Below are 27,727 nucleotides of genomic sequence, written 5' to 3'. Positions count from 1 at the left end.
AGTGTATCTACATTTGCTGTGAGTTTATGCATGACACAACCAACAACATGGCAACAATGCATAATTATACAAACCATAATTCTGTTTACCAACGCAGTAACCAGATCTATGCACTTTCTTATGCATATTTGCTTAGCTAAGAGCATCTCCAACCCATTGTTATTTTCACCTCTAAATGCTATTATAGAGATGAAAATAACTATGGGTTGGAGATGCTCTAAGATAAAGTATATATTACTTTTGGACAAAAACATATTATGGTTAAATGACTTAATTAATGCACATATATATGCTTTTTAGGATGGCTTAGCTCCATATTCTCGAATCCGTGAAATTTTCTTCTTTTGGTTGGGGGATATGATGGGTTTGAATCCATGCTTTTGGGGTGCAATGAGACGAATAATTTGTTTAACTATTTGATTATCTTCCAATCAGCCATAGACAAAGAAACCTTTAGGTATCCTATCAATCACATAAAAGTGAAAAATGACTTTTAGGTAAACAAATTTCGTACCGTAAATAAAATCCATACTGCCGTTTGCGATATCTTTTCAGATTAGGTATTGAGCTTGGTTAGTGTAAAAGAAATATTTATCTTAAAATTTACAAAATTAATAGATCGCTAACTGGTAAAAATATGACGTACAGAAGCAAATATGTACTGTATAGCCCATAAAATGTAAGGTCTTAAAGCCCAATAAGTAACTAAGCCGTGTGAGGACAATCTCGATGTCCATAAAAAGAAAGACACCGTCAAGTTCAAAAGCCTCTGGCATATAATAACAAAATTCGTCAATTATTCAGTAAGAAAGTCCATTTACATATCGCAAAGGTCTTAATTTGGAAGGCTCCTTTGAAGGCCCATAAATAGCCTATATCCGCTGACCGTAAGAAAAAAAAAATTCGAGTCTTTGAGGGAAATCCATAATTGAATTTGAAAAGGAATCTCAAATATTTTTGCATTTCAACTGGGACCACTTGAATGTTTTTTGGTCCAAAAAGAACCAATGAAATTGGTCGGAACGTGGCGTCTCAGTCGCTCCGAAGTGGCGAGTTTTCCCAATAGTCTCGGTCAACGATCCTCCAATTTCTCATTCTTTACCTAACCCACCTCTCCTTTTTTTAATTGTCAAATTCACCCAACACTTTTGTCCTACATTGTCATGTAATCTGGTCAAAATCAAAGTTAGATGCCAAACAAGAAGTATGATACAATTAATGCTTACATGTAATATGATCTTCTTTTTTCTAACATGACATGTAATATTAATTTGTTAATCATTTAATTTGGTGATTAAACTATTGAAATCCACTAATATTAATCCACAAACTGTTATTGGACTTTTCATACTGTATAATATTAAAAAGAAAATAAAACCAATTATAATAATTTTAAGCTCCATTGACAAAATTTGGGAATTAAAAAAAGACAATCATAATCTTCAGCATGTCCGAAAATAATTTAACATGCGTCGTGTACTCTTCATGCCCTGCATGAATGTTTCAAGCATTATCTAACGATTCGTCATTAAATGCGTTCTAGTGCATGTTATTAATATTTTAAAATAATGGAATGTTTTTTTTTAATTAAATGAGACACCACACCTAACTTTGGTTGGGGACACGAATTAAAACGAGTCAACTCAGCTTCGGCCCCCCCCAAAATGAATAAAATTGCACTCAATGACTCGGTCAAAATCAATAACACACAAAAAGCTCACAACTTTCCCTTTCCTCCATTTAAAAAAGCTTCCGACTTTTCTTCCTCACCCACAAAATTAAACTTTGTGTGTTCTCTCCCCACGAAATAAGCAGAAACATTGATTCCCTTTGAAAACAGAGCCTTCAAAACAGAGAAGCTGGAGGAGGAACAAAGAAGAAGAAGAAGATTGTAGAGAGAGAGATGGAGAGTTACCTAAACCAAAACTTCGATGTGAAGGCGAAGCATTCCTCTGAGGAAGCTCTCGAGAAATGGCGCAATCTCTGCGGCGTCGTCAAGAATCCCAAACGCCGTTTTCGCTTCACCGCTAATCTCTCCAAACGTTATGAAGCGGCTGCCATGCGCCGCACCAACCAGGTTCCCCTCTCCTCTTCTTCTTATTTCCTTTTTGAGATTAAGGATCTTTAAAAAAAAAAACTTTCTATTTATAGGAGAAATTACGGATCGCAGTTCTCGTCTCAAAAGCTGCCTTCCAATTCATCTCTGGTGAGCTTCTAAATAATGTCAAAGTTTACAACTTTTGTAGTTTTTTTTAATTATACTAGTTTGTATAAAAGTTTACAGCTTTTGTTATATATATATATGTTATTTTTTTAATTATGGTTTGTGTCAAAGTTTACAACTTTTGTAGTTTTTTTAAATTCTAGTTTGTATAAAAATTTACCTCTTTTATTATAGTTTTTTTTGTTAATTATAGTTTGTGTCAAAGTTTACAACTTTTGTAGTTTTTTTACATTATAGTTTGTATAAAAAATTTACAGCTTTTATTATAGTTTTTTATTTTTAAATTATAGTTTGTGGCAAAGGTTACAGCTTTTGTTATAAATTTACAGCTTTTATTATAGTTGTTTTTTTAAATTATAGTTTGTGTCAAAGTTCACAGCTTTTGTTATAGTTTTTCTTTCTTCAAATTATTGTTTGTATATCAAAGTTTACCGCTTTTATTATGTTTAATTATTGTTTGTCTTTGAAAGTTGAAATGAATCCACTTGTAATGGCATTGTAGGTGTGGCTCCAAGCGACTACACCGTCCCCGAAGAAGTCAAAGCCGCAGGATTTGACATCTGCGCCGACGAGCTAGGCTCAATAGTCGAAAGCCACGACGTGAAGAAGCTGAAGTTCCACGGTGGAGTGGACGGTCTCGCAGGCAAGCTCAAGGCATCTCCCACGGAAGGACTCTCCACAGACGCTGCTCACTTGTCCCAAAGGCAAGACCTTTTCGGCATCAACAAGTTCGCGGAGAGCGAGCTCAAAAGCTTCTGGGTGTTCGTATGGGAAGCTCTTCAAGACATGACGCTCATGATCCTCGGCGTTTGCGCGTTCGTGTCTTTGATCGTTGGGATAGCTACCGAAGGGTGGCCTAAAGGGTCCCACGATGGTCTCGGCATCGTGGCGAGTATTCTCTTGGTTGTGTTTGTGACCGCCACTAGTGATTATCGCCAGTCCTTGCAGTTTAGGGATTTGGACAAGGAGAAGAAGAAGATCACTGTTCAGGTGACTAGGAGTGGGTTCAGACAGAAGCTGTCCATCTACGACTTGCTTCCTGGCGACATTGTTCATTTAGCCATTGGTGATCAAGTCCCAGCTGATGGACTCTTCCTCTCTGGCTTCTCCGTGGTGATAGATGAGTCTAGTTTGACCGGTGAGAGCGAGCCTGTGATGGTGAACGCGCAGAACCCTTTCCTTTTATCCGGGACCAAAGTGCAAGACGGGTCTTGTAAGATGCTTATCACAACAGTCGGGATGAGGACTCAGTGGGGGAAGCTGATGGCCACTCTCACCGAAGGAGGGGACGACGAAACCCCGCTGCAGGTGAAGCTCAACGGAGTTGCTACCATCATTGGCAAAATAGGTCTCTTCTTCGCTGTGGTGACTTTCGCGGTTTTGGTGCAAGGGATGTTCATGAGGAAGCTCTCCACGGGGACTCACTGGATATGGTCTGGTGATGAAGCCTTGGAGCTTCTTGAGTACTTTGCTATCGCTGTGACCATCGTTGTGGTTGCTGTTCCTGAAGGCTTGCCTTTGGCTGTCACGCTTAGTCTCGCCTTTGCCATGAAGAAAATGATGAATGATAAGGCTCTTGTCAGGCACTTAGCAGCTTGTGAGACTATGGGATCCGCAACTACCATCTGCAGCGACAAGACAGGTACCCTATCGCCGGATTTGGGCCAAGCCCAATGAAACATTAGTTTTGATTTCCAAATTTTTTTATCGGTTTTTTATGAAGAAAAAAAATTATAAAAGTTCTTAAAAGAGAAAAAGACCAAAATAGCACTAAATCAAGTTTTTGTTCCCAAACTAGCACTCAAGGCCAAAAGTCACAAAAATAACACTCAAGGGGTGGGGTTTAGGGTTTAGAATTTAGGGTTTAGAGTTTAGGTTTTAGGGTTTAGAGTTGAAAAGTGAGGTTTTGGGGATAAGATTTCAAATTTTGAAAAATAAAAAAATTTAAATTTTTCAAAAGATAAAATGTTATTTTTGTCATTTTAGTTTTGAGTGCTATTTTTGTGATATAAACTTAGAAATCTGCTATTTTGGAGATTTGCCCTTCTTAAAATTGTTTAACAAATAAATTATGGAAAAAAAAATTATTATAAAAGTTGTTAAAAATGTTTGTAGTCTCTAAATTCTCAGATTCGGCCCTGCAGGTACGCTCACAACCAATCACATGACTGTTGTGAAGTCATGCATTTGCATGAACGTGCAAGATGTTGCAAACAAAGGGTCTAGCTTGCAGTCAGAGATCCCTGAATCTGCTCTGAAGCTATTGATTCAGTCCATTTTCAACAACACCGGAGGCGAAGTTGTCGTGAACAAGCATGGCAAGACCGAGATCTTGGGGACGCCGACAGAGACAGCTATCTTGGAGCTTGGACTGTCTCTTGGTGGTAAGTTCCAAGAAGAGAGGAAGTCTTATAAAGTAATCAAAGTGGAGCCATTCAACTCCACAAAGAAGAGAATGGGAGTTGTGATCGAACTCCCCGAGGGAGGAAGTCTCCGTGCTCACACCAAAGGAGCTTCAGAGATAGTTCTTGCTGCTTGTGATAAAGTTGTGAACTCGAGCGGTGAGGTTGTTCCGCTTGATGAAGAATCCATCAAGTATCTGAACGTTACCATCAACGAGTTTGCTAATGAAGCTCTCCGCACGCTTTGCCTTGCTTATATGGATCTTGAGAACGGGTTTTCGCCGGATGAAGCAATCCCTGCTTCGGGGTTTACTTGTGTAGGGATCGTTGGGATCAAAGATCCTGTTCGTGCTGGTGTAAAAGAGTCTGTTGAGCTTTGTCGCCGTGCTGGAATCACTGTGAGAATGGTAACTGGAGATAACATTAACACGGCTAAGGCAATTGCAAGAGAATGTGGGATCTTAACTGATGATGGTATAGCAATTGAAGGGCCAGTGTTCAGAGAGAAGAGTCAAGAAGAGTTGCTAGAACTGATTCCAAAGATTCAGGTACCTTCTGTTTCTTTAGGCATGCGGTTTCGGTTTATTCGGTTATTTTGGTTCTGTGTATTTCGGTTTTGGTTTATTCGTTCAGCCATAATCCCCACCGAAAAAGAAATCGGTTTGATTTTCGGTTAGTTTTGGTTTTTAACTTTATTTCCGAAAATAACCAATTTTTATTAGAATTCAGTATTATTTGGTTAAATTTGGTTATTTCGGTTAAATTTTGTTAATTTCGATTAAATTTAGTTATTTTGGTTAGTTCGGTTAATTCAGTTAATTTCGATTGTTTTTGGTAATTATTTTTTATCTTTAAAAATAGAAAAACGAACCGGAAACCAAATTATTTTTCAAAAAACCCTACTGAACTAAATGTGTCCTTATACAGGTGATGGCTCGTTCTTCACCAATGGATAAACATACACTAGTGAAGCAGTTAAGGACAACGTTTGATGAAGTTGTTGCTGTGACTGGAGATGGAACCAACGATGCGCCTGCACTTCATGAAGCTGATATTGGATTAGCTATGGGAATCGCCGGAACTGAAGTGAGTATATAAGAATTGTTTCAAGTGTCACTTTTGAGCTAAAGGAATCTAAACGTTTATAATCTTTATAACCTTTCAGGTGGCGAAAGAGAGTGCTGATGTCATCATTCTAGACGATAACTTCAGCACAATCGTCACTGTTGCTAAATGGGGACGTTCTGTTTACATAAACATCCAAAAGTTTGTTCAGTTTCAGCTCACGGTTAATGTTGTTGCACTGATTGTTAACTTCTCTTCAGCTTGCTTGACCGGTGAGTAAAGAACATGATTATGATTTTGAATCTGTACTTACTAATTAACTCTTGATAACAATCTCCAGGGAGTGCTCCTTTAACTGCTGTTCAGTTGCTATGGGTGAACATGATCATGGACACACTTGGAGCTCTTGCTTTAGCTACAGAGCCACCGAACAACGAGCTGATGAAACGCTTACCCGTTGGAAGGAGAGGAAACTTCATCACCAACGCCATGTGGAGGAACATTCTAGGACAGTCTGTGTATCAGTTCATAGTCATTTGGTTTCTCCAAGCCAAAGGGAAGTCTATGTTTGGTCTTGATGGTCCTGACTCGACTCTCATGTTAAACACTCTTATCTTCAACTGTTTCGTCTTCTGTCAGGTAAAAGAAACAGAACAGTAATCTTCAAGCTAGAAAGATACATTGTTGATTGAGTCTTGACATGACTTTGGTCTGAAATGTTCAGGTGTTTAATGAGATAAGCTCGCGAGAGATGGAAGAGATCGATGTTTTCAAGGGAATACTTGACAATTATGTCTTTGTGGTTGTGATCGGTGCAACGGTTTTCTTTCAGATCATAATCATTGAGTTCTTGGGCACATTTGCAAGCACCACACCACTCACAATAGTCCAATGGATCTTCAGCATCATCATAGGTTTCTTGGGTATGCCAATAGCTGCAGGACTGAAGATGATTCCCGTCTGATCCATCCATCAAATTTAGCGCGAAAACCGCTTTTTAAAGAGGTGCTCTTTAAAGAGGAGCTCTCTTCTCATCTCTTAGAACAATTTCTTCAAATTTTAGAACAGAAAGTCTTTTGACAAAGTTTTTGCCTTTTGCAATAACTCTTGTTTTTTTCATTATTAAGGACAAGCAACTGATTTATGTTTTCTCTATTTTTGTAAAACACACTGTTTCTTTGAAATGACTATCTTTGTTTCTTTTTGAAATCTAACTTGAATGAGAAATGCAAAGAAAAGGACACTGAAGGAAAGAAATGTTTAAAATAAGAAACTGAATTTTTAGGTACAAGATTTGTTAGCTAGCCAGACTGTAATGTGTTACTTAGAAAATCTGTCAATGAAGTCATTGTGTGGCCTTTTGTGGAGCCTCTATTCCTGACATTATCTCATCGTTCAAAACTGATTCCCATATAGCAATTTAAAAGGCTGTCAATATCAGAATTTGTTAAAAATAAGAGATACTGTTCTTTTCTAAAATATCATTTTCATTCAATGTTTATCAATCGTTTATATAAATGAAGTAAAATTAGTATTCTATAGTCATTTCCCCTGAATTCTATAAATAGTTCTGTAGGTGAACATACCATACCGGTAAAACACTATACAATCAATAATTTTAAAAGTGTACACCAAATAAACGACTAAAATCTAGACTGAAAATCAAATTTACTATATTAGCTAGTTTGTGATCATTAAATCTTACTAGTCTTTTCATCCATCTCCTAACCAATGTGAGAGTTGTAACTAAATTGTGTACCCGGGAATATCACACGTCCTACCAAAACCAACAGAAAAAATGGTTTAACCCAATGATAATAAGAAAAGTGAAGAAGAAATAGCAATAGGGACCTACATATATTCAATGAAGGAGAGCAACAAAAAACTTAGAAGCATTTACTAGGTCTTGGTGAAAAGAAGCTATATACTCTTTAAGCTTCTTGATTTCTTGTTGCGGATCTCTTAGAGCATGGCCTTAAACCAAACACACATTTTCTACATACTGTCAGCACTTTCTGCTTCATACTTTGATTTTATATATATTAACAAGTACTGAAATGTTTTTAATTAGTTTACAATCATGTTGGAATCAAAGCTTTAATTAGTTGAAACCATGCTTTGGATCTCTACTTGTATGAGACAGTTGTTTCTCACTTCGACAAAGTCGTTGGATTCTTCTGTCTTTGGTCTTTTACACATATCTTTATTTTTTTTTTCAAACTGCAATCAATTTAAGAAATTTTAACATTAATTGTTTTCTTTTTACACGATCTTGTATGTACCATATCCTTTTGACTTGCGCGTAGAGTAGAGACTATAGAGTACAAAAACTTGAAAACATCACATGCAATTTTCAGTATAAAAGATTCCGTGTAAATTGATCCCAACCATTATTGATCCAAAGTGCCTCCACTACAAGTAGCTGGTCTCTAAAATGCTAAAATTTGGAAAAAATGGCAATAAATAGATTTTTCAAAAAATATTGTGATAGGCTGATTTTCATTTGATAAAAAAAATAAAAGTGTTATTGGATTTTCTCTGTTTTTTATTTAATTAGTAGTATTTTCATGTAAGACTGGTAAAAAATAGATTTATTTTGGATTTAGTGATTTGTTTGTTTGGATACTAATTGAAATGACACAAAGTTTTTGTATATTCTGTGAAAGTTTTTTTTATCACAAATTATTTTTTCTTTACCTTAAAAAGAGTTTCTTCATTTATCATTTGCTATCACATGAAAAATAAGAGGAAAAGACTGATGAAACCAAATCACAGGCAGTTCAGCTATTGGCCTAAAACTATTCACCCTTTCTGTTTCTTTCATTATTTACACTAAACTCTCATATTTCCTTGATTCTCTCATAGAACCCCCTAATGTTTTGATATTCACAATTTCACCCCAAAAATGAATCATCAAGAGACCTTCATATATAAACACCTCTATATGAGTTACTTCAAAAAAGATGAAATAACCATTGTATTCAGACCATTTTTTTTTCTCTATAATCAAATGATCGAATATTAAAACCAAAGCAATATGTTGCAAAAAATACCAATATAACTCATAAACCAAAAACTCCAAGTAGAAAGAAAACTCTCTTCAGAGTCTACGCATTCTCTTGGCATCAGGAGAAGAAGAAGACGGCTGATCAGAATCAACAAAAGACAGACGGCGTTTAGCGCCACTTCCCGAACCAACCACCGGTCCAGGAACTGCTAGTTCGGGCGGTGTCATATGTTTCCTCTCTTCAATCTCTAGCATTCTCTGATAACATGAATATACATTGTCCTACAATGCAACCAAACCAACACATTATCATCTTTTAAGATCATATACTCGAATAACCATTAGAAAAAAAAAGGAAAGAGAGTTATGATACATTCTCATTAGAAGTCCACCAAGAGACTGATCCAAACTTGTTACCCATTTCTTCTCTCGTCAATCTAATATCCGATGAAGTAGAAGAAGCTAACAATGTAGTAGCAGCAGCAACAACGAACTGTCGATAATCCGTAACACTTATCTCTAACAATATCCGCACAAAAAAGGAAGAAAAATAAGATGAATTTAATCATTATTTTTAATGCAATATCTAAAGATAAAAGATGTCATTTTAAAAAACTACCTTTGGTAAGAGCGAGAAGAGATTCAGAGGATCTTAACAAGACAAGCTCTTTAGAAACAGATTGGTTAGGGTCTGGAGAGATTTTAGCAAGAAAGTAGTTCAAGTAATGAAAAGGAGTGATCAAACTCATCTTCCAGTCCAATGTCGATAAGATCAAAAGCTCGGTTTTGCGAATCACATCGGGCTTAAAAACGAAGTCTTGATCTTGTGGGTACTGTGATAGTCCAGGAACAACACGTTCCTCCATCTTCGCAGCTAGTGACAAAGACGCCACTGATAACAATCTAATCGCCCACGATTCATCTTTCTGCAACTAACAAAAAAAAAACAAAGTTTTTAGCTTCTGTCAGATTAAGACAACATCTCGTTCAAGATCGAATCGAATCGAACTTACGCCGATGAATCTCTTTTGTAGAAACAGATCCAAGTACGAGATTGCAATGTATGCTGTCTGATGCTGGAACCCAAATCTAGTTCTTGTCTGAAAAAATAATCAAATCAAATCAAATCGAAGTTGTTAGTAATCGGAAACGAGTAAAGGTTTTGTCTTTTTATGAGAGTGTGTGACTACGGACAGTGAGAATCCAATCGATTGCAATCAATCTGTCTAGAGACGACGTCGTTTTGGTGGGTTTGTCATCATCATCATCGAACCGCCGATTCTCTTTGCGAGCTAGCTCCGCCACGTAATCCTCGTCGTCATCACCGATCGTTGCGAAACAGTGAGGTTTCCTCTGCTCGTCAGATCTCTCAATCTTGGTCTCATCGTCGTCGTCGTCGTCTTGCTGTTGTTCGTTCAGACAAGACTCGGATTCGTGGCAGATGAGTAGATTAGAGAGAGCGAGACTGTCTCTGGGCTCACCCATTTTCACGGCGGCGATTAGGACGGCGGCGGAGATAGGAAGCTTGTGTCCGTACGCATAAATAAAGATGGAAACTTTGGAGATGGGTTTGGTCGAGTGATTGATTGACTTTGTTATCGCAGTGAATATAGCAGAGGAGAGAGCTAAATCTTCGTATTCGATTTCGGAAATGTTTTTATTAGCGAAAAAAAAAACAAGAGAGAGAAAGAGAGAGGAGGAGGAGAGTGGGAGAGAGAGAGAGTCTCCCGCGTCTGGTGCCGCCAAAAATAAGTGGGGGGAGAGAGAGGGGGCGTTATTTAGCGGTTACATTTAAAATTATTCTTTATAATTTAGCGTATTGTTTTCCTTCATTAAACGTATTTAACGTTTTTTTAGGAGGGGCGGGGGGAATAAATAATCACATATTTTAAGGGAATGATTACTCGATTTTTTTGTTTCTTTTAATTTTCCAGAAGGATTACTTGTGTTTGAAGACTTTTTGATGTTAGTCAATTATGGTTTTCTTTTAATAGCATTACTTTTTATCTAATAGTATTTTGTTCTTAGAGATGTATTTTTCCAGTAATTTTCTACAAAATATAATTCAACTCCCATATGTTATCCAGAACAAATAAATTTGATTTGATTGATTGAATTTACAGCTCTTCAAAAACATATATTTTTTGGTTGATTGTTTATTTTTAAACATTTTATTTACAGAAGTCTTTAACAAAAATTCAGAGCTGTCCATCCATGATGGTTTTATCTAGGAGTGGGCATTTTACCTGATACCCGATACCCGAACCCGTACCTGAATCCGATCTTAAAAACCCTAACCGAATTAGCAAAATACCCGAACGGATATTAAATTAGAAGACATTGGATATCCGAACTCGAATGGGTAATATTTGAATCCGAATGGATATCCGAAGATAACCGAACATATGTATTACTAACCTTATATTTCTAGTTTATATCTCTCATTTTATTTAAAATATTTATATTGATAGTACACATATTTTAAGTTCATATAATATATATATACTTACAGAGGAAATGATTTGTTACTCATTTAAAATGCATGTCAAGTTTTTTGCTTCAATAATTAACAAAAATTACATCTGAAATTTAAAAACAATAACCAAATTAATGTCTTTTTAATTTTAAAATGCTATGTCCAAATCTATTAATCGGTCAATCTATTAAAATAGAAAAAAACAGCTAAGTGAAAATTTTATTTTTAAATACAAGAAACTTGAAAAATGAAATTTTAATTTTTTTTTCTTTCAAGGTCTAAATATCCGAACCCGATCCGAAAAAACCGAATCCGAACTAAAAATATCCGTACTAGACCCGAAGTACAAAAATACTCGAACGAATTCTACACCTCTATACCGAAATACCATAAAATCTGAAATACCCGATCCGAACCTGAACGCCCACCCCTAGTTTTATCAAAGAGAAACTTTATATTAATGATAATATATGCAAATATAATAGGAAATCATTTTGGGATAGATATGTTGTACTCCTCCGTTCCTAAAAAATCCATATTCTAGAGAAAACTTTTATTTCAAAAAGATACATATTTTATATTTTTAATGTAATTTTTGTCAACTAATAATGAAAAATTGTGAAGTTCAAGAACACTAATTACATATTTTAAAATCTTATTGGTTTAAAAATATAGAAAATATAAAATTACAAAAAACTATGTATTTATAGCTAAGTTTTAATATATTTTATTTAAACGGTGAAATTCTAAAACATAGATCTTTTAGGAACGAGGGAGTATATAGAATTGTAAATTTTTGGTTTATTGTTTTTTTAAAATAATTTATTTAGAGAACTCATTTCAAAAAAAAAAATCAGAGCTGTCCATGATGGTTTATTCAAATAATATATTTTAATTAATAAGAATATATGCTAAATAATTATAATACCAAACTATTTTTGGGATAAATTTGTTGATGGCTATTCATTTCGTGACACATGGATAACAAGCGAGATTTTCTTATACTAGTGGCCCTGTCGCGTGATGTCGTGTTATGGCGTCTCCTCGCATTCCATGGCAAAACGCTTAGAAGAACTATTTTGGAAAACATTGGATACGAAATGTCATCATTAATGGATCTTACCCGCACTTAACGCTCTCTTATAGTGAAATTATGGTTGCTTTTCACTCGCCAAAAACATCGCAAACGTCTACACTTTTGACATAAACGAAATTTCAGTACTAGTATCATGTCAAAGATTTCATCCTGTATATACGTCACCTAGTTCGCTAAGCATTCGACTTGGACTCTATAAATACTCTCAAACTCGACTCTACTATGTCGTTACTTCTATGAATAACTAACTATTAGATTACAGGACTTAAAACAATACATATGTGACTAAATAAAAAATATTTATTTTCCGTCTCTGAGATAAGTAAGATTCATTGAATTTGTTTATCAATCATTGGTTAACTAAGAATAATTATTCCATAAATTTTCTTTTTCAGAAAGTTACATTCCTTTCAAACTGGCTCTAACTGGCTCTAACTGATGACCAAAAGAATGAATGAGAATAACTAATTCCTTAGCATTCCTTATAATTTGCACCATTTACAAAGAATATTTGTTACCTATGACTTAATATTCTTTAAAATTTAAAGAATAAAATATTATAATTATTCTTTTGACAAATTAGGAAATGAATATATTTTCTTTTATTTTATTTCTTTTCATTCATTTTTTCCTATTCCTTCTATTCCTTTTGTAGTTACTAGTTAGAGCCTCAAACATTGTAGTTAACATTTCTCATCAGTGTATTCCACGTACTCCTCTTGTTGATTTTTTTGGTAACTCTTCTATTATAAAGTGGAAATTTAATTTAAAGGTTTGAATGAATATATCGTACTTGAAATTCAGAAATTTTAACAACTAATATGTACTTTGTTATGATATAATAGTGAACTAGATTTTGACCCGCGCTTTCAAAGCGCGGGTTTATTTTTGTTTTTTTTTTCAATTGACAAATATTTAGTAAATATCACATTTTCATATATTTGTGCTTTATTTTATAAAAGACTTAAAATTTTTATCTTTATTTATCGTATTTCATTTTAAATGACTATTTATGTTAAAAAAATTAAACTTTATTTTTTTAATGAATTAAGTTGGTATAACTCTGATAAATTAATTTTATTATGGGGTTAATATTTTAATTAAAAAATTATATACTTTTAATAAAGATTTATACTTTTCAATAAAAAAATTCAATTATTTTTATGAATGCTTAAATTATATTAAGAAAAGAAAAAAAATAATAATTAAGAATAGTTGAAAATAAATTATTTTAACTTGGACTCAATGGCCCAAAAGAAAAAAAATGTGAGAATTGAATCTGATTTTTTAATAGGCCAAATGGCCCAAGAGAGATTTGATTTGGGCTGGATCCAAAAATAATAACCCAATATAGATTTGTTATTAATATTACTTAATTGCCCTTAATGAAAAATGCAATGTTAGTGAAGGAAGCATGCCCCTAAGGTAATTATGACAATAGGATCCTGTTTTAATAGTATAGATAGGGAACATAGGAATAGTTTTTGTTTTGTTTTCTAAAGCAAATAGAGGAATATCTATTTTTTAGAATTTTCCATTTATTTGTTTGAATTGAATTAACCGAAAGTGATTAACAATAATGTTTTATAGGATTGGTGGGGGAAACACCTTACCATATCCACTCAACAATTCAAATTTGAAATTCAAATTAGCTCCACATTATTATTATTCCGTTATGTCATTTCATTATTCTATATGTTATGTCATTTTCTTATATCCCCATTGTAAAACTTTTTGTTTTCTCATATTTTATTCATGGTAAGGAGTAATGACGGAAGTCATTTTTGGTGAGCTAGACTGACTCTTGTAGATGTGACGGTGCACGAACTATGTTTATGAAAACTTATACGTTGATAAGATCAGTAGATGTACGTATTTTAGATACATAGATCGTAGGTAGATACAAACATTTACCGTATGGGTATATTTATTGGAAAAGGCAGGTCCTCACTCGCAGAGAGAAGATAACTTACCATGAGTTTTGATATCTTGCTCCCCATTTGAGTTTTGATGAATACAGGAAACTGGACGCAGGATCAGATGTATCACTGAAACCAATGGTTCTGATAATAACCTTAAAACATTACTTCATAACATCTAAAATGAACCATTTACATTATTCCATGGAATTCTTAAACCTGGTATACTATACTAACAGATTTAAGCTGTAAATAAATAAAAAACTGATTATACAATTGAATCAAGTTGAAATATATTATACCACATATTTGATGTTAAGAAAAAAAACATTTAAATAACTTGTAATGTGATGTAGTCGTGAGTAAATTGTAAATAAAATATATATTTGTTTATCCATTCGCAAATGAGGCTCCATATTAGATTTTGAGGAAGGCGAGCCGAGTCATTCAATAGAATACTTTATACTATGTATATTAATATTTACAAGACGAGTTATAAGAAAAGGATATATATTAAACCAAGAAGACGCAAGATCCAAAATCTGCAACTTTGATGTGTATGTTAGTGAAGAAGTATCAGCATTTGTTCGATCTCCGCCTAGATACAAGTAATATTCTCACATTACGTATTTTTGTAGATTATTTTGTATTTCTTTTCTAGTTCTGACTTGTATAATTGTGCATTTCTATGTATATCTATATTTTATATTTTATATAATAATATATACTATTCAACTACATAATGTTTGAGAAAAACACTTTTGAGACATTAGTATGTCAAGAAGGACCTATTCAAAACAGACAGAAATAAATACAAAATTAGTTTATTTATTTTAAAATTTGTATAATACAGTATATACAAACCTAATATAATCTTAGACTTTAGACTATGTGATCTGCAATTTCCAAAACTCGCCAGAATTACTAACCATGGCGATGAATTAAGTATGCAATATAAGGTCGTTATGCCAATTAATTATCACATTAGATACCAATTGTGAGAAAGGAATGGTTCTAAAATTCTAATTAAGCATAGTCACTTCTCAATACATACAAAGAAAAAATTAGAGATCGTAAACAAATATAATTTGATCGCATTATTAATGAATTAACGGATCTAGGATACCTAACACGTTACACACATTATTTTCTTAATAATACTTGGTATCCCATTCGAGGTAGAATAGTCTTTTTATATTATAGCAAGAACCAAAAACTCGGTCCCTCTATTTCCACAAGAAGGTCACGAAACTCTCTATGGACTAAAAAGACACACTATCAAAAATATCAATCGTATGATGATGATATAAAATTGATGGTGGAATGATGGCGCACGTGACAATAACTACAGTGGGGGAGCGTCGGTCACGTGAGAAAGCTGGATTGCCTCAGAAACGAAGAAGACGCTCCACCTCTGCCTAACTAGTAACAATCCAAAATCATATAAATAAACCATACGATATGTAACATTTTCCTTTTAAAATAAATATGTTACATGATATCAGCATGTATGTAGATAAGTTTCTGTAACGAGTAAAAAATAAATAATTACAGTGCCCATCTAGTCTGTGCCATGTTTTGAATTCCTTTGGGGCTTAGTGCCCATCTAAGTGGAACCTTTGACTGTCAAGTTTTTTTACGATTCCAAGACGGTCAAACTTTGACCAAATACTTCTATTTACGTGTGTCTGATTTATAACTTTGGTACAGCTTGGATAAGTAACATTTTTCATTTTAAGATTTATATTTGTGGAGTGTAGCAACTAACAAGTGTTAGGTGGGAAGCATCATCGTTTTAGCGAGAGAAAATAAGTATACGAATATGTTTTTTTACATAAAAAATATATTATTTTATATTTGTACACACAAATTAAAAAATATATTTAATTTTATATATTTTCTATATAAAAGTATGATTAACTATACAACTAACTATATTTTAACCAATAGAAAATAAACTAAAAAATAAAATTAATAAATTTAAACTATTAAAAGAAAAGTACAATTTGTACTTAACCCAGACTTTTCCACAATAATTACTAATTTATGCCATTCATCAAAACACAGTAGTTTTATACTTTTGCTATCACAATAATTACTTTTCCTAAATATTTACGATCCTTTACCACTGAATCCAAAACACAGTCATTTTCTTGAAAACTTTCAGATTCTGGGTACCTCCATCCGATAATTACTCAGTTCTAAGCCGCCTTCTTTTGCCACTTCTGACGAGGTCTCAGAAACCTATAATTGAATCGAGAGTTTATGTATAACATCGATTTAGATATTTACAAAAAAAATTGTAACAGTTTAAAAGGTATGATTATAGGATGGTTGCTTTTGTTGGTTTGATTTGCCATGTAAAGATGTTCAATCACCATCGACGTTGGGACATGGTCAGTTTCATCTCTTTGTTTCAATACAGGTTTTGTCTCTTTTCTTGGTTCTCTCTCTCAGTTTCATCTTTTTGTTTCAAGTGGTGATACATTTTTTTTTATTTCTTGATTCAAGTAACAAGAACATTCTCTATTTTCTTATGGAAACATGCAACTTATCATTGGAAGTAGATTCTATGAGTGAAATCGAAGGACAAATTGATAATAATCGTTTGAAAATACATGTTCACCATGACAGGAAATTTCTGACTGGTTTATATAAAGAATTAGAGGAAGAAAGAAGCGCTTCGGTGGATGCATATATAGATGTGAGTGTTTACTTTTATCAATGCTTTTTATATGCCTCAGGTTCGTGATGCTATAATAGGCATAATGACTAGCTGTTTAGGTAAGCTCAGTTGAAAGCTATGTCTCAATTCACATCCATGAGGTGGTTTCTCTTTTATGATCAACCCAGACAAATCTAGGATAGGAAAAAAAAACACATATGATGGTGCAACCCCTGTCTTATTTGTTAAGTAATTTAGTAAGTTACTTGACTATGGAAAGTATTTTTCTTTCTAGCTTCCACTGACATGGTGTTTCTGTCCAACATAGGCTGGTAAGGGAGGTGAACTGGCACATGAGGAAACAATGATTATAATTGGAGCCCTGGTTTAAGCGAGAAGGTAAAGATTTTTATTAGCCATACATGCATACGGATCTGAACGAGTTATGGTCTAAATGAAATGGTTTAGTTCTGATTTACTGATGCAGGAGACTGCGAATGGAGGACGACTGATTTACTGATGCTTACTTTCATTTTGTCGTCATCCAGTTTGGAACACACTTAACTTACACTGCTTCGAGATTACTTCAACTGGTTTCATTCATACGCTTCCATTTCTTGGAAGTTCAGAGTGGTGAGGAAGTTATGTGCCAATTGAATCAATGTTTTTCATTCTGACAGAGAAATAAACTCAAAAACCAAAAATTAGTCAACTTACTTTGTTCAAAAAAAAGTTCTTTTACATAAGTTTTTGTAGTTTCCCTTTTTGTTGGTTAGTGGTGGGCGTGGTCCAGTTCTACTCTAAACTCTAAAGTCCATTCGAGTTATTACGTTTTGTTAGCCTGTTTATTTTTAATACATATTATAACTTTTGTAACTTTTGTTGACATATATAAAGAAAAATATAAATATATATAATCTAATTTAATTAAATGATCTTTAAATTTATGATTTAATAATCTAAATTTAAATCTTGCATATTAATTAATATATAGATCACTACATAATTGACTAACATTTTGATGATATATAGAGAAGCTAATATCAAATTTTGAAAATAAATCTGTGTACAAGAGTATTTGATCACAAATTTTAAAAGCTAATTAAAACTTGTAGAAATAATAAATAATAGTTTGATAATAACTAACAATATAAAAATTATAAGTAAATATTCAATTTGTATATGATATATAAATTAAATCTTCAATAATCTTTAAACATGTTATATTATGAGTATCTTTTTAAACTAACTAATCCTATGTATTTTTAATAAAATAAATATATAATAGGAACTATATAATGTAATATGTGCTTCAAAGGAATAAATTAAAATTTTACATGCAAGTTTTAAAACTATGAGTTTGGAGATATTCATTTCAAATTATTAAATTTTGAATTATATAGACGACCAATTACATAGAATAATATACATTAATTTAAAAAAACACTCGCACGAATATGTGGGTCAAACTCTAATTTTTGCTTAAAAGACAGATTAGCTGCGGTAGTATACTTAATTAGATTAAATAAAAACTATATATTATAGTCATTTTAACTTAAAAAGGTCAAATCTTTTGAAGCTAAATCATAAATCCAAATACATGCATGATGTATTCACACAAAAACTCTCTGCCACCTTCAAATAGTTGTGTTATGAAATATTTATATAATTATTGAAAACAAACACCCGTGCGGACGCACGGGTCGGAATCTAGTTACGTATTAAAATGCTAAAATGATATTTGTTTTGCAACAAATTTTTTTATCTATAACGACACTTGATATGAAACGGAGGAAGTATGATTCTAAATATGATCATTTTTATATAAGTTGTACATCGTCTATTACAAATATGATAGTGATACTCTGCCGTGCACATAAGAGTAAAACAAATTATCAGCCAGCTGCCTGGAAAGAAGTATCAGCCAGCTAACTGCCTAACAAATACTCGCAATTACATTAACCATAAATGTCATCTGTAAAAAATGTCATGTTTGATCCACTATACGTATAAGATGAATATTGAAAATAAAAAATGAATAATTACATCACAGCTTATCCAAATTAAATAAATGAAATCTTGAAACTCGTGTGAACTCAAGTTCACGCTTTAGAGTCACCAGTCTACCTCGAATTATATAATGTTATACTGCTCATTTATTTGTTACACATTCATCTAACTCATATAGTATATATTAAAAGCATAATCGCTAAAAATGTAAACAATTAAGAACTTTATAACTTACACATCTATTGGCCTTCCTTTCATAATTGATAAATATCTCCGAATAGTTGTTTGTAGCTTGGTTTATGAATACCCAAACAGACAAATTAATATGAACTCGATCTCGATCCGTGCAACCGCGCGAATTTTTGTTTTCATCTCTTTTAATATAAACATTTTATTTTTAATTCTAAACTAGTATATATTATAACATATATATATATGTATGTGTGTCTATCAATTTTTAAAACATAATAAGTTTACGGTATATTTTTTTCATTATATAGATTGTTTCAAACTTTCACATGTATTTGTATCTTCTTCTATATATATATATATATATATATATTTTTGGATTATTATTTCATTATTAAAATAGTAACTATATATATAAAAATTAATAAATATTTTTTATTGTCATATTCAAAGATATTGTAACATTTCACAAATTTAAATTTTTTTAAAAAAATTAAACTTTTCGCTTCATAGATTTATATTATCGAGTAAATAATCAAACATTTAGTTTTCGTTTAATTTTTAAAATAAGCTATATAGTTTTAAATTTGTTTTCATTGGTTTAAGGTAGTAAAGATTAATCATTGTTATATCTATTTAATTTATACTATCTATAAATCACTTGGATCATCTATTGTTTAAATTCAATTATTGATAGCCCAATAAAAAATTCTTGTAGGACCAAAATTTAAATGATAAGATTAGAGATTAAATGTAATATAACTTTCTAAGAATATGTATATTAGGTTCATTTAAAAAAAAAATCACACATGTGACTTCTGTTTTAATACGTAAGATATTTTGAAGAAGTTATTCTATTTTTTGACAAAGAAGGAAACTCATTCATGAATTTCTGTAATTAGTCTCAATCTTCATTTTACGCTCAGATTTGTTCTTAAAAATTAAATTAATTAACAGAAAAAAGCAAGGTTCTAAAAATCGGTCTAGGCGGCGCCTAGGCCCCCGCCTAGACGGCAACTCGGTCCTATCCGAAAAGAATTTCTTAAAATCTGATTTATACCGATTTATACGATTCAAATTGGTTTAAACTATCCTAAATCGATTAAAATCAGTTTAGATAGATTTAAATTTGTCTAAATATATGAAATTAAGCAATAATATTATTATAAATCTATAAATTTGTCTAATTTCTTATGTTTTGTATATCTAATTTTCATAATTCTTCATAATAATTTTATAATTGAACTTAAAACTAAAATATGTCATATAAATGTATAATATATGTTAGGGATGGATTCAACCCATCCACAAAGCCCATCGAACAAAAGACCCAATCCAGTAAGCCGGATTGTCATCGGCTCGGAAGCCGATACTCGAGGTTCCGACTCAGCTAAGGACTGCTTTTAGTCGAAACGGAGAGCGGACAGAGCGCGATCGACTAAGCAGCTCAGGGCGAGCATTCACCAATCAGGCCCGAAGGGCCGACAAGGCCCAATCGATTAAAAGGAGATTAGGTTAAGACGATCGCGAACAGACTATAAAAGAAGAGGAAAGCAAAGGAGAAAGGCATCGACACTTAGCTACACAAACTTAGTGGCGAGATTAGGGTTTATTGTCCGTACAATCATCTCTCTGCTATTTGTACTTTTCCGGTTTAAGCTCTTACGAGCTCCGGCTTGCCATTACTTTCTCCACCTTTGTAACCCCATCTCGAAATCTAATAAACGCCTCTGTTCGATCCATTTTTAGTATTGCTTACTTCTTCTGAGACCAAACGCACCTTAAACAATTGGCGCCCACCATGGGGCAGAACAGACCCAACGTTTCTAGACCGAAATGACCACCGGAGGTACGAACCCATATACCTCGGGAGAGGAGCCGGCACTCACACCTCCTCCGCCTCCTCCCCTTCTCTCAACGGAGTTCATGAGCTCAGTCATAGCGCGACTCGCTCATCAAGAAGAGGTCCAAAAGACGACAAATGACCAGCTCGCCGCCATCGTCGCTGCCCTCAGCGCACCCACCGGCAACTCGCAACCATTCCGTCGTCACCTCTTCAACACAAACCCCCCTACTCCAACGGACGGATGAACGACGAACCCAGTTGACCCCGCAGAGACCCTCGTCGCCGATGCTCTTCCGGCAGCGTCCGATCCCTCAACCGTCCGAGCGATCGCCGAGCTCAAGTTAAATTTCCAACAAATGAGCTCGAGGATCCACCAAGCAACGAGCGCGGTACCTGAGATTGATAGCGTCATCGCTTCAACATCGCGCACACCTTTCACCGAGGAACTGACGGAGGTAAAACTCCAGAAAATGGACAAGTTGCGTCTCCCAGAGTACAAACCGGGAGGTGATCCCGTCGAGCATCTGACAGCTTTTAACATCGCGGTGGCGAGAGCTAGACTCGCTCCCGACAAAAGAGACGCGGGATACTGCCAACTCTTTGTCTAGACACTGAATGAACAAGCCCTAACTTGGTTCTCCGGACTCGAAGAGAACTCGATTAGAAGCTTCAAAGAGCTCTCCTCGGCATTTCTCAAGACTTACATCATGTTCACCAAACGCGAAGCAACAGCCTCGACCCTTTGGAACCTCAAGCAAATGAAGGACCAGAGCCTTCGTGATTACATGGAACGATTTAAGTCGGTCGTGTCGAGAATCAACATTCCCGATCACATCGCCGTTGACGCCCTGAGGAACAATCTCCTCGTAGAATGTAGGTTCTGAGAAAATTTCTATCGATGTCCCACCACGTCACTACAGGATGCCGTTGCTCGCTCCCGCAACTTCATTCGTATGGAAGAAGACACTAAAGCCATCATGAGCAAGCACAACCCGGTGAAGCAATCAGTGCCTAAAAACGCTGCCACAGCTCACATCGAACCTCGTCAGCATGCTCCCAATGACAAAAACAACCGTAAGAACGGTCTCCTCTACGTCGTCGACAAAAACGGGAAGAAATGGAATACCTTTCATCGAGAAACAGACCCTCCGAGCGAATCCCCCCGAGCAACGGCGACGGCCGCAGTCGCCCAGGTCGATTCCACAGCAGGTTCGTCCTGGACCCCTCCAGGACTTACCAAATCGTGTAAACTCCACGGCGTAAAAGGCCACGACACTTTAGAGTGCAAAACACTTTTCGCACAGTTCCTCTCCTCGCTCGAAAGCGGTGAGCTCAAGATCACTCCTCCGAAGCCCAAAAGCGAGAACAGTTCGAGCATGAACAAGGATAGGAAAAATCAGCAAAAAAATCAGGGAAAACCGCGTCAAGACGACCAGAAGCCGAAGGTTGCCGAGCAAACCCTACATCAGGATGACGATGGTGACGCCTCAGCTGACGAAGATCAACCCGCGGTCAGACAAAGGATCGAAGTTATTCGCGCCCAACCGGAACCTTCATCGGACAAAGAGAGCGATCTCGAGGAAGCTCTCGACCCGTTGGACTTACGTACGCTCCTCAAGCGAAAGATCACTCCGACGAATAACGAAACTCCCGGACCTTCCGATCTCCGAGTCGAGCTTAACGCTAAAAGAACTAAGCATGCGCTGAGCCAAGGATCTTCAACAGCATCTAAAGGCGATAACCCTATCGTCGATTTGCGTGATCAACTTAACGCACGGATGGACGATCTGCGTACGAAACTGGACCGCAAAAGGGCTGAGTCATCAGAGGAAAGCAAGGACCTCCGAGCTCTCCTCATCAAGAAGCAAGCAAGCATCAGGCCGCAGATCAATGTGATTATGGGAAGATCGCCACCTTGCGGAGATTCAGTACGGGGGGTCAAGGATCACCGTCGAATGGTGGATACTTCGCAGCGTTGGCCACAGAAGCTTCCAACCGATCCCCCAATCTCCTTCTCGACAGAAGACCTCCTCGGAATAAATTTCCCTCATAACGATCCCCTTCTCGTCGTTTTGGTCGATAAGTACGATGTTACCAAAGTGCTAATCGATACTGGCAGTTCAGTCGATATCATTTTTCGCGAAACTCTCGTAAAAATGGGTATCGACTTAAAAGACGTGAAACCATCTTCCAGAACTCTCACCGGCTTCAACGGTTCCTCCGAAGTAATCCTGGGGACTATCCGTCTCTCGGTACAAGCAGAGGGAGTAACTCGGATTGTCAAATTCTCGGTGGTCAGTACCAAGGCCCCTTATCACGTGATACTAGGTACCCCATGGCTGTACTCTATGCGAGCAATCGCATCTACATACCATCAATGTATTAAATTCCCAGAAGTGGATGGAACAGTTAAGACAGTAAGAGGAGATCAACGAGCCGCACGAGATCTTTTGATCGCCACAGTCAAATTACAGCGCTCGCAGTCACTAGTCAACTCGATTTCCCCTCCAATAAGTAAGGTCTGGCCACAAAAGGAAGAAGTGCTCGAAGTCCCGGTCGATGAGTCGGACCCAAGCAAAGTACTACGAGTAGGCGCCTACTTATCAGACGAGATGCAGCGTACTATCCTGGATTTCCTGAAGCAGAACTTGTCTACCTTTGCATGTGCGATGTCCGACATGCAAGGGATCGATCCGTCCATCACGTCTTACGAGTTAAACGTGGATCCAAATATCAAGCCCGTCCGACAGAAGAGACGAAAATTGGGCGCCGAGAGATCCAAAGCAGTCGTCGAGGAAGTCGAGCGTTTACTAAGCGCGGGCTCGATAATAGAAGTCCGTTACCCAGAATGGCTCGCCAACCCTGGGGTCGTCAAAAAGAGAAACGGCAAGTGGCGTATGTGCGTCGACTTTACCGACCTCAACAAAGCATGTCCAAAGGACAGCTATCCGCTTCCGAGTATCGACAGACTCGTTGTGTCAACTGCCGGCAATGAAATGCTCACGTTTATGGATGCTTTCTCGGGATACAACCAGATTATGATGCATCCAGACTACCGAGAGAAGACATCATTCATAACCAATCGAGGAACCTACTGCTATAAAGTGATGCCCTTTGGGCTAAAGAACGCCGGAGCGACGTACCAGCGACTTGTCAACCGTATGTTCGCCAAACTACTTGGAACGACAATGGAAGTCTACATCGATGATATGCTCGTCAAGTCACTCCGAGCAGATGACCACCTGACGCACTTACGGGAGTGTTTCGACATTCTTAACACGTACAAGAATAAGTTAAACCCGGCCAAGTGCACTTTTGGCGTATCATCCGGAGAATTTCTCGGCTACATAGTGACGCAGCGGGGAACCGAAGCAAACCCGAAACAAATATCAGCCGTCCTCGACCTACCAAGTCCGAGAAACTGCCGAGAAGTCCAACGGCTAACCGGCCGAATCGCAGCATTTAATCGTTTTATCTCTCGATCCACCGACAAATGTCTCCCCTTCTACGATCTCCTCCGAGGAAATAAGAAATTCATCTGGGACGACAAGTGCGAAGAGGCATTTAATCAGCTCAAGCACTATCTAACGACGCCCCCAATCTTGGCCAAAACAGACATTGGCGACGTTTTATCCCTCTACATTGCAGCATTCATCCGCAGCAGTCAGCAGTGTACTAATCAAGGAGGACCGAGGAGAACAACGACCCGTTTTCTACATGAGTAGAAGGATGACCGGACCAGAAACCAGGTATCCGACACTTGAAAAGATGACCCTGGCCGTCGTCGAATCAGCGAGGAAACTTCGTCCTTACTTTCAGTCACACTCGGTGGAAGTTCTTACCGACCAGCCACTCCGAACTGTTTTGCAAAACACGAACAAAACTGGCCGTCTTACCAAGTGGGCGATCGAACTCGTTGAGCTCGACATCACTTACAAATGTAGAACCGCCGCTAAAGCTCAAGTCCTCGCCGATTTCCTCGTGGAATTATCTCCGGAACTTGCCCAAGATTTAGAAACCTCAGATTCAACCTGGATTCTGCATGTCGACGGTTCTTCGACAAACAAAGGTTCAGGAGCAGGAGTTCAACTTCAATCACCAACGGGGGAACTCATTTGACAATCGTTCAGCTTTGGTTTCCCGGCATCGAACAACGAGGCAGAGTACGAATCGCTCATCGCCGGCCTTCGTCTTGCAAAAGCAGTCAAAGCTAAGCGACTCAGTGCGTACTGTGACTCGCAGCTCGTTGCCAGTCAGTTCAGCGGCGATTATGACACGCGCAACGATAGGATGGATGCTTACCTCCGAGTCGTACACTCACTAGCTAAGGAGTTTGAGTTCTTCGAACTCACAAAAGTTCCTCGCGGAGAGAATGTGTGTGCCGATGCATTGGCAGCGCTCAGAAGCAAGCTCCGCGATCAAGTCAAAAGGACTATTCCGATCCATCGAATCGAGAAACCGAGCATTGATATCTCAACAGAGGCAGCTAACTTCGTCACTACGGAGTCCGAAACAACGCCTCAATCTCTGACTAATGACGACTCCGAAATGACGGACCAAGATCAGCCGATACCGGATTGGAGAACTGAGTTCATCCAGTATCTCACCAACGGCACGCTTCCAACTGATAAGTGGGCCGCGAGATGACTAAAGAGACGCAGCGCGCACTACGTCATCATGGAAGAGGAACTCCACCGGGTAACAGCTAGCAAGGTCCTCCTCAAGTGCATCTTTGGCGAGCAAACGCGGTTAGTGATGGCCGAGACTCATGAAGGAGCAGGTGGCAACTACTTCGGAGGCCGAGCACTAGCCTTAAAAATTCTAAACTTAGGGTTCTTCTGGCCAACAATGAATACGGACTGCGAAGCGTAGGCTCGACGATGCGACAAATGCCAACGACATGCTCCGAGCATCGACAGCCTAACCGAGCTACTGCGAACTTTCGCGGCTCCGTATCCATTTATGCGATGGGGGATGGATATCATCGGACCAATGCCGAATTTCCGCCAACGCCGCTTCGTGTTGGTATTAACTTATTATTTCACCAAGTGGATTGAAGCAGAAGCCTTCGCGCAGGTTACAGAGAAGGAAGTCCGCAACTTTGTTTGGAAAAACATTATCTGTCGTCACGGCCTACCGTACGAGATTGTGACGGACAATGGATCCCAGTTTATGTCTGGAAATTTCAAAGATTTATGTAGCAAGTGGAACATCCGACTAAGCTCCTCGACACCGAGGTACCCTCAAGGAAACGGACAAGCAGAGTCCTCAAATAAGATTATCATCGACAGAATCAAGAAGCGTCTTGATCTCAAGAAGGGACACTGGGACGACGAACTCGATGGCGTCCTCTGGTCGCATCGGACGACTCCCCGAGGAGCAACAAAATCCACTCCTTTCTCTCTCGCTTACGGGATGGAGACAATGGCTCCGGCTGAGGTCAACGTAACAAGTCTCCGCCGATCCAAGATGCCCCAGCACGTTGAGCTTAACCAAGAGATGCTGCTAGATGCCCTCGATGAACTAGAGGAGAAACGCGACCAAGCCTTCCTTCGGATCCAGAATTACCAAAATCAAATCGAGAGCTACTATAACAAGAAGTTCCGCTCGTGCCTTCTTGAGCTCAGTGATCTGGTCATGAGAAAAGTCTTCGAAAACACCAAAGAACCCAACGCCGGAAAGCTCGGAGCGAATTAGGAAGGACCGTACAAGATCACTCGAGTCGTCAAACCAGGAGTGTACCGACTCGAGACTTCCCGCGGAGAGGCAATTCCACGAGCTTGGAACTCAATGCATCTTTGTCGCTTCTACTCATAAAATGAGTGAACTTGTAAGAACGAGTAAATGATCTACATCACCTTTTACTCGTCCAAAAAAAAAAAAAAAAAAAAAAACCCCGAGCAGATGCACCCTAGGGTCACTTCTGCTCGTCCAAGTAAATGACTACCAAGTCACTTTTACTTGGGCCAAAACAAACTACGAAAGGCTTGATCCTCTTCGGAGGTACGTAGGCATCCCCTCTACGGGGTCCAGCCCCAACAAAACAAAAAAAAATCCTTTTTTACTTATCTCGTTTCTCCCTCGAGCAAAATAACGAGAGTAAAAATCCGAGCAAACGATGCTAGCCCCTTAACTCGTAAGCAGTGCACGAGCACTCGTCCCAATCAATCGAACGTGTCCTGATCAGATATCGAACGAAGGGAAAAACAGAGTCCCGCGTCACCGATGCTTCCCGCATTGACCGACCCACGAGCGAAATTTCCGGACCTTATCGCAGATCGAAGAATAACGAGTTGGCCGGCCAAATTTCTCTCGATTACTGTGTAGCGTCCGAATACCTTTTCCTCGGAAACTTATCGAAATTCTTGTCTTGATTTTTTCCGACTAATCGTAAACGAGGTTGGTGGGATTAAGTTAACGGGCAACGAATTACTTCGAAATCAATTAAGTCATTTACGCTTAAAAGTAAGGGAAGTATCCCGAGCACCGAACAACAAGACCCATATGGGTCAATAATACATAGCGAGACAAGAGTTCAAAGGCTTCAACGAGCCAAAACCGAGATAAACAGAAGGAAAATTACAACAGACAACATGTCTACTTATCGACCAAAGGAGGATCTTTGCTGCCACCGTCATCTCTCTCTCCGGGACCCGAGACGCGGCCAAACTTTGTTGGGGCTGGCGTATCCACATTCGCAGCAGGTACCTCCGCCGGAACATCATTTTCCTTCTCCGGGTCTTCAGACGAGGAAGCAGACGAGCTGGCGTTTTTCGACGCCTTCGCGGGGGAATCGGTTAGTACGATGGTAGGCACAGCCCCATCCTT

General features: G+C 37.2%; 2 protein-coding genes and 1 long non-coding RNA gene across 6 annotated transcripts; 2 read left to right on the top strand and 1 right to left on the bottom strand.

Annotated features, from left to right (window-relative positions):
* The first annotated feature begins 1,687 nt into the window (after positions 1 to 1,687).
* On the top strand, positions 1,688 to 6,900 carry LOC106432687 (calcium-transporting ATPase 2, plasma membrane-type). The gene is made up of 8 exons (XM_013873525.3): positions 1,688 to 2,077; positions 2,152 to 2,206; positions 2,727 to 3,866; positions 4,369 to 5,174; positions 5,554 to 5,712; positions 5,792 to 5,963; positions 6,032 to 6,330; positions 6,416 to 6,900. The coding sequence occupies exons 1-8, from the start codon at positions 1,904 to 1,906 to the stop codon at positions 6,653 to 6,655; spliced, it is 3,045 nt and encodes a 1,014-aa protein (XP_013728979.1). The 5' UTR covers positions 1,688 to 1,903; the 3' UTR covers positions 6,656 to 6,900.
* Positions 6,901 to 8,597: 1,697 nt separating this feature from the next.
* On the bottom strand, positions 8,598 to 10,456 carry LOC106432688 (cyclin-D5-1). Of its 2 annotated transcripts, none has more exons than XM_013873526.3 (5): positions 9,893 to 10,456; positions 9,712 to 9,798; positions 9,318 to 9,630; positions 9,072 to 9,217; positions 8,598 to 8,980 (listed from the first exon to the last, which is right to left on the bottom strand). In XM_013873526.3, the coding sequence occupies exons 1-5, from the start codon at positions 10,181 to 10,183 to the stop codon at positions 8,792 to 8,794; spliced, it is 1,026 nt and encodes a 341-aa protein (XP_013728980.1). In that variant the 5' UTR covers positions 10,184 to 10,456; the 3' UTR covers positions 8,598 to 8,791. The 2 variants fall into 2 exon arrangements, with proteins under 2 accessions (XP_013728980.1, XP_013728981.1); XM_013873527.3 differs by having other exon boundaries at positions 9,318 to 9,624.
* A 3,314-nt stretch (positions 10,457 to 13,770) lies between these two features.
* Positions 13,771 to 19,171, top strand: LOC106432684. Of its 3 annotated transcripts, XR_007328249.1 has the most exons (5): positions 13,772 to 16,422; positions 16,519 to 16,614; positions 16,824 to 16,893; positions 17,183 to 17,253; positions 17,342 to 19,171. It is a non-coding gene; the product is annotated as an uncharacterized LOC106432684 (long non-coding RNA). The 3 variants fall into 3 exon arrangements; XR_007328248.1 differs by having other exon boundaries at positions 13,771 to 16,614; positions 17,323 to 19,171; XR_001286460.3 differs by having other exon boundaries at positions 13,776 to 16,614.
* Positions 19,172 to 27,727: the final 8,556 nt, after the last annotated feature.

The sequence above is a fragment of the Brassica napus genome, chromosome A3 (genome assembly GCF_020379485.1).
Source record: "Brassica napus cultivar Da-Ae chromosome A3, Da-Ae, whole genome shotgun sequence".
Lineage (NCBI taxonomy): Eukaryota > Viridiplantae > Streptophyta > Magnoliopsida > Brassicales > Brassicaceae > Brassica > Brassica napus.
The sequence above is the reverse complement of the archived record's forward strand: the minus strand, read 5'-3'. Positions and strand labels throughout refer to the sequence as shown.

What these genes read in the sequence shown, in the direction of transcription:
- LOC106432687 (XM_013873525.3), top strand. Translation starts at nt 1,904, where the DNA reads ATGGAGAGTTACCTAAACCAAAACTTCGATGTGAAGGCGAAGCATTCC. An exon ending in CCATGCGCCGCACCAACCAG is followed by an intron (nt 2,078 to 2,151) that starts GTTCCCCTCTCC and finishes TTCTATTTATAG; the next exon opens with GAGAAATTACGGATCGCAGT. An exon ending in CTCTTCAGCTTGCTTGACCG is followed by an intron (nt 5,964 to 6,031) that starts GTGAGTAAAGAA and finishes AACAATCTCCAG; the next exon opens with GGAGTGCTCCTTTAACTGCT.
- LOC106432688 (XM_013873526.3), bottom strand. Translation starts at nt 10,183, where the DNA reads ATGGGTGAGCCCAGAGACAGTCTCGCTCTCTCTAATCTACTCATCTGC. An exon ending in CAATCGATTGGATTCTCACT is followed by an intron (nt 9,799 to 9,892) that starts GTCCGTAGTCAC and finishes TTATTTTTTCAG; the next exon opens with ACAAGAACTAGATTTGGGTT. An exon ending in TCTTCTCGCTCTTACCAAAG is followed by an intron (nt 9,218 to 9,317) that starts GTAGTTTTTTAA and finishes GGATATTGTTAG; the next exon opens with AGATAAGTGTTACGGATTAT.